At 41.4% G+C, this 8,800-nt stretch overlaps 1 protein-coding gene across 1 annotated transcript; it reads right to left on the bottom strand.

Annotated features, from left to right (window-relative positions):
• Positions 1-950: 950 nt before the first annotated feature.
• On the bottom strand, positions 951-5,284 carry LOC149542946 (mechanosensitive ion channel protein 6-like). The gene is made up of 5 exons (XM_089797882.1): positions 2,980-5,284; positions 2,736-2,859; positions 2,092-2,385; positions 1,782-1,984; positions 951-1,647 (listed from the first exon to the last, which is right to left on the bottom strand). The coding sequence occupies exons 1-5, from the start codon at positions 4,869-4,871 to the stop codon at positions 1,362-1,364; spliced, it is 2,799 nt and encodes a 932-aa protein (XP_089654008.1). The 5' UTR covers positions 4,872-5,284; the 3' UTR covers positions 951-1,361.
• Positions 5,285-8,800: the final 3,516 nt, after the last annotated feature.

The following is an 8,800-nucleotide window of genomic DNA, read 5'->3' as shown; positions in this document are numbered from 1 at the left end:
AAAATCCCAAATATATTTACAAATACAAATGAAAATGAGTCAAACTCAACAAATAAATATATCTAAAGGCATTCTACAAATGCAATCCCAAGTTGAAAATATATTTGCTTACATCCAAATAATGTCATTGTCTTCTCAATTATGCCCTTAATTTCTCTACAATCCATCCATTTTAATGCTTTGCTATATAATATAGGTTTTCAATATAGAATTTCATATTATTAATTTTATGGATTATGAACTTATATAAATATAATCTATACCTAAAAACTTGTCTCGAAACAAAGCACAAAACATAATTTTTTGAAGTACGCCCATTGACAAACCTCTTTATAGAAAAACTACCTATTAGTTTGCTTTATTTATAGTCTAATTTAATCTTCAAATTTTAAAACGTCGTATATCTATTTTGTTTTTGCTCTAAACCTTATCAACTTATAAAAACTTATTTTCCATTATAAAATCAATTAATAAAAAAACACAATATATCAAAAACCTAATAATTATTTCCTATTCACTTTTCCCTTCAACCTCAACTAATCGTAGTATATAATATTTTATATAAAATAAACCATTACATACTCCCACTCGCACAAAGTGTCAAATTCGAACACTCACACAAAGTGACAAGAAATCAACTAATCCCTTCGACCTCGACAAGTTCTAGTATATAAAAAATCAGCTATCACATGCTAACACTCGCACAAAGTGTCAAATTCTAAAACTCGCACAAGGTGACAAACTACACAAAAACAAGTCCACAACCCAAGACAAATAGGACTAACCAAAGTCAAGTGAAGCTCCAAGCCCAAGATTAATGGGAAAGTGAAGGTATATAATTTTTGACCTTTACATTAATATATGATATATGACAAGACAAGCGCAACAAGAGAAATCTCACAAAGTAAAATAACACACATTAAAATGTACACTAATAGGAATATGCAAGGTATGCAATTTTGACCTTTTATTTATGTTAATATGTGTGATAAGAGGGCCACATCAAAAGAAATCCAAAATAAAAAATTAGACGCTAATATAAAAAGTCCACTAATGGGAAAATGCAATGTATGCAAATTTGACCTTAATGTTAATATATGATATGATGGGGAGTGCAAATTTAAGCGATCGTGACCGTTAATATATGATACGTTGATGGATAAGTGTAACCCAATCTTTTCTTTAAAAAAAATGAAAAGAATTGTTGGAAAGAGATGGAGGAAGGTGGGTGTGTGGGAGCTGTTGCGCTGCCACAGGTGTATCCCGCAAATATGTTCCGACAGCATACCACCTGATGCCATATATTCATTGCATCCGCCTCATCAGTGTAGAATCTAGTAATACACACAAGCGTTGGACCTTCACGGCATCCACGTGGAAGGCATCCGGTTGGAGACGAGCGCGGGCGTGGGGAGCTTCCGGATGTTGATGTCCATTGGTAACATGCGGTACTCGATGTCGAGATCCCTGAATATGCTGATCATCTCCTCCACGAGGTGAGACCTGCGCAGCCACTTCTCCCCCATGTCCTGATGATTCATCTTGTGCTGCAGCCACACCGCCATCTTCATCTTGTTCATGTCCTCTATGTCCTTCACCACTATCAGCGGATTCGGATACCAGTGCTCCACCTTGTTGTCCACGTACCTGCTCAATCACACATCACACACTCGTCAACGACTCCCCTACACTTGTCTGTATGGAGGTGAACAAATCTTCTAAGTAACAACTGCTGTGAGTGAGATTCAAATCACATTTGCAAACCCCATTATCACACTTACCTTTTGATCCGCTCTTTCATAATGTCGACCTTCTCCTTGGGGGTTGCAATGTGAATGGTGAATTCCACCGCGTCGCCCATGTCAGGGCTCCTGTAGAAGTTGCTGATGGGTTTTGTCGCCAGTATTGAATTGGGATACCAAATCTTCTCGTTGTCGTACCTCAAGAACACTGTTGTCAGAATGTTCATCTCCTCCACAACCATCTACAGCGAAATAAAACATAAACGTCAGTATTTTCTGTTAGAGCATTGAAAAGAAAAAGTGGGTCTTCAGAAACAGTGAGAAAAGGAAAGACGATGAATTTGCTTACTTGGACGCCGTCCACTGAACATCGGTCGCCAACGTCGAAGGGATGCATTACGAAGAGGAAGATTATGGACTCGAATATTGTCTTGCAGGTGTTTCCGAACACGAAAACCACCAACAACAACTGGGAAGATATGAGTACGAGAATGTGGGTTGTAGCAATCCCCAGAATCAGTAACCAGATCACTCCGAGCACTAAGGAAACCGCCACATTCACCATTCGGTGCAATTTGTTCACTGCAGTCTTTGTGTCGTTCAATGTAAGGGCTAGGGCCCTTCTCTCTCTGAATACATTCACCTGCACCACAAATTTGCATGCCACACATCAATTCAATTGCCCATCCATTGAAATACTCGCCAATTATATCAAAAGAAATTGAAGGTTTTTTTGATGACTTTCCTGTTGTGTCCAAAAAAACCCATTTTTGAAATGCGATAAGACCAACAAAAAAACATCGACCAACAAAACACAGCCCCTAATTACATGAGACTGTTGAGAACTTGAAAATCTGTCACTCTCCATCTATCATCAAGAACGTCTAATCGTTAAAGTACAGCATAAATTGTGACAGATTTTCGACACTATCCCCCCACCACCACCACCCCAACAAACAAAATTGGCCCTGGCAGGGATTTGAGGAAAATTACCACCCAGTTTTTGAGAGCCGCTTTACTGACTTGATTGGTATCTTGGGCCCCTTCAAACAGGGTAATTGCCTTGTGTGCTTCTTCCTCCTGGAGAAATCTCATCAAATCCTCAATGGTTATATACCTGCATAGGAATATACAATTAGGAGGGCATCAGAAAACAAAAAGGGGGGTTTCTTTTCATGTAAAGCAGAGATTTCGAAAGCAAAAGAGGGAAGGGGCATGCATCATGCATAATTATTACTTGGCACGCGGCTGGGCAACATTTCTAAAAATCTTTTTGGCAGCAGCTTTGGCCTCCCACTCGCTTCTTATCTGCGTCATAGACTCGTCATCCGTGGCCGTGTTCTGGAAGGACTCGTCGAGAGTGGAGAGAACTCCATGCCTCACAATGTTCATCAGCCTCTTCATGTTCCATGCCGAGATGTTCTTCTGGTTCAGCTTGTGCAAGTGGTCGATGCTGATTGCCTCATTCTGCTGTTTGGTGTTCTCTGATCGAAGCCCCATGGAACGCCCGCTCTTCCCGATCATCCCACTTCTTGGAGTCGTAGCTCCCGACTTGAGCAATCCGCTCTTGGAAATGTTCTTCAGATCAATGCCAATCTTAGCCCCTGCCTCTTTCATCTGTGCTACCTCCGCCATTAGCTTCTCCTCCTCCTTGTTGCACTGCTCGATCTCAACCAATGGAGGCCCAGATAGGGTTTCCAGCACATACTGGTTGAACAGAGACTCTTGAATCCGATCGAAAAAGGTACTCACATGAAACGAGGATGCCAAAACTTTCACCAGCAGTGTCTTGACAAGCCATATTAATGTACCCACCAGCATACAGACCAGTATCTTGTTAACATAACGCAGGGACTTACTCTTGGTCTCCCTCTCTACCTTCTTGTCGAAGAGATAATGCCAGGCCAGAAGAACAAGCCCCAACCACAGACAATTCTGCACCGCTTTCCTCAACCCATACACGAAATAAAGGACTCTCTTCCTTAGCAGAAAGTTCCTCTCCACGAAGAAGACAACAATACGAATGACCCACCCAGAAACGAGCCTCCCACAAAACAGAACAAGCACCAGGAGGCACCATTTCCACAGATGCAGATCCCACACGGTCCTCCTCTGCAGATAATCAAGCGTCAGGCTGCAAACAAAGGCGCCCACAATTACAAAAAAGCTAAGCCACTGAAAAAGCCCCAGGAAACCCCATTTAGCCCTCTTATACTCATCCGGAAGATCACAATCCTTGAAGGGATCGTCCTCCTCCTCTTCGGTCAGCTTCTCCAACATCCCCGGATTCTTCCCGATCATGCCCGACTTGAGCTGCCCAGATTTCAGCTGACCGGAACGGCGTCTGCTAGCGAAGGGCATCTCGGAAGCGGATTCCCCTGCATGGTTCTGAAACTGCGGCGGATCAATCAGCCGCGACTTCGTTTTCGTCCGCAAGCGATTCAGATTGGGCGATGCCCTGCCCGAACACCTCACCACATCCACCTCATCGATTCCAGACTTCTTTCGCCCGCTGCTCCTCTCCTTGATGTCCTCCTTCGGGCTGTAGCGCGGCCCCCCTTCGTGAACAGGGGACCCAATCTGAACCGCAGATTCGAACTGCACCTTGGGAGAAGCTAATGGCGAACGTGCATTCATGCTCGCATCCGGCGAAGGGAGATGAGAATGCAATATGTGCGTCTCTGGAACACTCGACAGCTGCTCCCTCCGCTTCCCGCTCTCCCCCCCTTCCTGCAGCTCCTCCAAATCAAAATCCATGTCCAGCGACTTCTGCCCGGAAATCCTCTCCCGCTGCACAAAATCCCCAATCAGTTTAGACGGCGGATCCCTTCCTTCCCGGAATTCGAAACTCCGGCTCTCCTCAGCCGAAATCCCCTTTTTGGGAGGAAGCCCTAGCTTCTCACTCTCCCCTATGAAATCGTAGCTTGAACCCCTCCATATCCCCCCTTCTCCTCTCTCCTTGTTGTAATCCTCCACATTCAACACCACATCAGCACCACCACCACCACCAGACGCCCGCCTCATCGGGGTGTCCTCCATTTCCTTCTCTTCCTCCCAACGATTGCTCTCATCTCTCCCCAAATTCTTGTATTTGCGAGAGGGGCTGCAACAGCTACTCAGAGGAATCATCTCTCTCTCTCACACAAACACCCTTCACAGTCTCCGCACTTGTCGATTTAAGAAAAAAACCAAAACAAAACAGGGGATACCACCATCACCATTACAAGAGCTGCAAGTAGAAGAATGCGTATCTGTGAAGAACAGAAACACCGGCCCCGTTTTTGTAAAAGCCCAAAAACCCCTTTCACTCCTCTTCCCAAACAACGCGTAGTAACGGGGCACCCGTGATTGTGAAAACCTATTAACCTCTCTCCCTCGCAGAATTCAACTTGCCGAAACGGGTAAAATGGCTACACAGAGTGGAAGGAAATGATGAGAAGGTTCTAGGCAGTAGTACCATTTGCATAGCATTACGCGTCCCCTTGCAACCCGTAATAATTGGCAGCAGGCTCATACGGAAGGACCAGCGCTTTTTTTTATGCGAACCTAAAAGTACGAGTAGCTGACATTTTTGTAGACGTGTGTCGTAGAAAAAGTTGGATACAGCCTTTCGTGGTCGAGCTCAATGACTCATCAAAATCTATTTTTCTATTTTCCAACGACCATACCTGGCACAACCTCTCTACGCGCTGCTTTCTCATTCGTCTTTGCTCACCTATAGTAGTCGGCCATCATTGTCCATTGTTCATCGTTCATTGTTCGTGTGAAGGTTTTCCCCTTTCAATTTGATTCTGTCTTTGTAGGACTTAAGAGTCCCTAATACCTCTGCTCAATGTGCGCAGGAAACGGAGGCATCTTTATCGCTCTCCTAGTTACCTCTTTCCACCCACTTAGATAGGGCAGGGATAAGGTTCAAATTATATCACATGATTTCCTTTCCCCTTTCTTCTTCCTCACTTTCTATCCACTCTTCCCATGTACTCGGCCATTTGGGTTCTATATTATAGATTTATTTAATTATTCAGTAATTTTATTAATTTTGATATTTAATATAATATTACAAATATTATATAAATAAGTGTAATTTTAAAGTAGTTAGTATTAATGATGAATCTTTTTAATTAAATAAAATGTAATCTAATAAATGATGTGATGTCACATTAATACATTAATAAAAGTATGATATGATATGATAGATTTTAATGATGTCGACAAGGTTAAAGTAGTCCATGGGACCCACATGATCACCCCCTAAGGTAGGAGTGGAACTAATCTAGCTACAGAGTTTTGGCTAACTTTGTCTCTTTGTCATTGAAGTTTGATAATCAGAGTCGTTGTTCTCTTCACTTGATCCTCCTCGAATAAGTAGTTCAAGTCCCTGTTCTATAATATCTCTGTATAACCAAATCTGATGTCACTATATGTCAGGCAATCTTTGACATAGTGTTGTTATGTCTCTACTACTCCCATATTACAGAATAAACACGTTCTGTCCGCCCACTCATCTTTTAAAACTTGCCATCTACCAGTTTCACATCACAGTCGATGTGAACTAGTTCAGATTTGCGCTATCAGCATTTTTGCTCTCCAATTAATAGGTGCTCTTATATAGGCCTTTTCATCATGACTAGAAGTGGGGTTAAATTCTTTAATGCAATAAAAAAAAAAATTATGTCCCATGTGCCTTGTCCATAAGATATTGCGAATTTTTTTTATGACAAGCTTCTTTATTTCTTTAATACTATCTGGGCAAGTATGGATGTTGATATCCCATTTTCGCATCCACTTGTCATTTTGCTTCATCCATGTGCTTTTTCACCTGACAAGTTTTTCATCTACGACTACCTTTAGCCAACGATGTGTGCAGTGCCTCTCCCATTTGACTTTTGTAAGTCGTCCTGATGGATGCAACCTTGCTAATCTTTTGTTGTGATGGATCATGATTGTGACCCTGAGTGGTCTACACCGTCGAGGTGTTTGGATTTATATTTTTGTATCAGTTGCTTTATTTATGCTTTTGACTGATCTATGAGATTATGATGTGATTTTTGGTTCACTGAGGTTTGTGCCAGTGGTTACCAGGATCGATGTGGTATCGTGAGGTTGTTCTATGATTACCCTGAGATGTGTGCAGAGATTGCACTGTGTACTTTTACCATGCTACACTGGACTAGGCTCCTGTAGCAGTGGTTAGTCATGTTTTTTACTGTGTTCGCTTATGTGTTTTAAGTGCCTTATTTAATGCGTAAGTAATTAAATGGATTGTTCATGTGGGATTATTTTGGTTATTTGTTGCGAACATTTACCTTGTTATATTTCTGATTAGAGAGATATTTGTTACTCATGTTATGTTTACATTTGAGATGACCTGAGGGTCAAATGTTACTCTTTGATTCCAGTATCATAGATATTAGACTACTATGCTGTTTAGTTAATCATATTGCATGATGATGCCATTTTGAGATGACAGTGTGTTTTATGATGATATCTGGTTATCTGGTATTTGGACATACCTCTGATTATGTTATGTGATGGATTTAATGCTATGGTTATTTACTTCATTCCTGCGTTGTTATGCTTTATGCGAATGTGAGTAATGTAAATAGATTATTTTAATATAATTAAATAAATGGTTAAATTAGGTGATTTAATGCATTTATTGCCTCGGCTATGTTATTATATGCAATTGCACTTGATCGTGTTGTTTAGTGTGCAGGATTTATATCCCTGGCAGTGGCACATGGAGTTAGTGATTCAGCCATTCATATTTTACCAATGTCGTCCTTATATGGCTGACGTATCCTTTATTAAATGTTTAATTTAAACCTTTTGGTGATTATTAAATCCGAACTCATTTGCATTATGTGATTAGACCAGTAAGCGTGTCTGTGCATTTAGTGTTTCGCTTTGTCGCGAAAGTTGTTTAGGAGATTTAGGTGTTTTTGGGTTTTCGGGCTTTTTAATTGTTTTATTTTAATTTCTGGCAGCTTTGCCATAGATGAATTCCTATTTATAGGAATAGCCTGTTTTCATTTGGGTCGATTCGGGGTTTAACTGGATTGGCTGGTTAAATGCCCTAATCGATTATTCACCCAAAAAGTGAATAAGTATCCAAAAGGAATTTAATTCCTCACTTCTCACTTTCAAATTGGAAAGTTGGAGAGTAAAACCCAAAATCCTCTTCGTGAGGATTTACTGTTTTGTTCGTTGTGGGAGCTACGGGCGTGGGATTGTCGCGACGTTGGGCTCGTTGGATCCAACTCGGGGAAACCTTGGATTGTCACAATTTTCAGCTACTTCTGCAGGATATTTATTTTATGGTTCAGATTCCCGTTTTGCCCTTTTGGCTGTGAGGTAGGGCTTTCCCGTTTTATTGTTTCTGCTCCATTTCTGCTTCTATTTTTGGTAGTCGTTTGTTTGGAGGATGAGAACTAGTGTTCCCCTCTGTTTCTGTATGTTAGTTCTACCCGGTTGGGCGGGTATGAACATTTCCTTATTTTTTGGGATGAGGGTTTGGAGTTTTGCGCTGTTATGCTGGCCGTTTTTGCATACGGTGTCCGATTTCATTTATTTTTGGATTTTTGGGGTTTTTAAACCTAAAGGCCAAATGGGTTTTAATTTTGTAGTTTTCCAAAATTTTGAAATTTTTACCTCGTTTTGCGTGCTACCCTATTTTCTCAAGTTTTCTTGGCACAATGTGGGTCGTGGACTTGGATGATCCGTTTGGATATCAGTCAGACCACTTTTGCACTTTTATGTTGCATTGAGATGCGTGTTGCATCCGTACTCCCGACGTTGTGTTCGGTTGAGTGATTTTATACTCGTTATGGTTTTCTTTTGGACCTTTGCCTTGTTTCATGGACATTGGGATTCATGTAGAATCCATACTCTCAGATTGAGGCCGGTTGAGTAAGTTCATGTCTTTTGGTCTTGTTCATCATTGGGATTCGTGTAGAATCCATACTCTCAGATTGAGGCCGATTGAGTGATTTCATGATGTATGATTTTATTGGCTTTGGGATTCCTGTAGAATTCGTCCTTCCCGTGTTGCTTTCAGT

This window comes from Cupressus sempervirens, chromosome 8, assembly GCF_028749045.1.
Source record: "Cupressus sempervirens isolate cs-2001-9-10 chromosome 8, ASM2874904v1, whole genome shotgun sequence".
NCBI lineage: Eukaryota > Viridiplantae > Streptophyta > Pinopsida > Cupressales > Cupressaceae > Cupressus > Cupressus sempervirens.
This window is presented reverse-complemented; position numbering and strand designations above follow the sequence as displayed.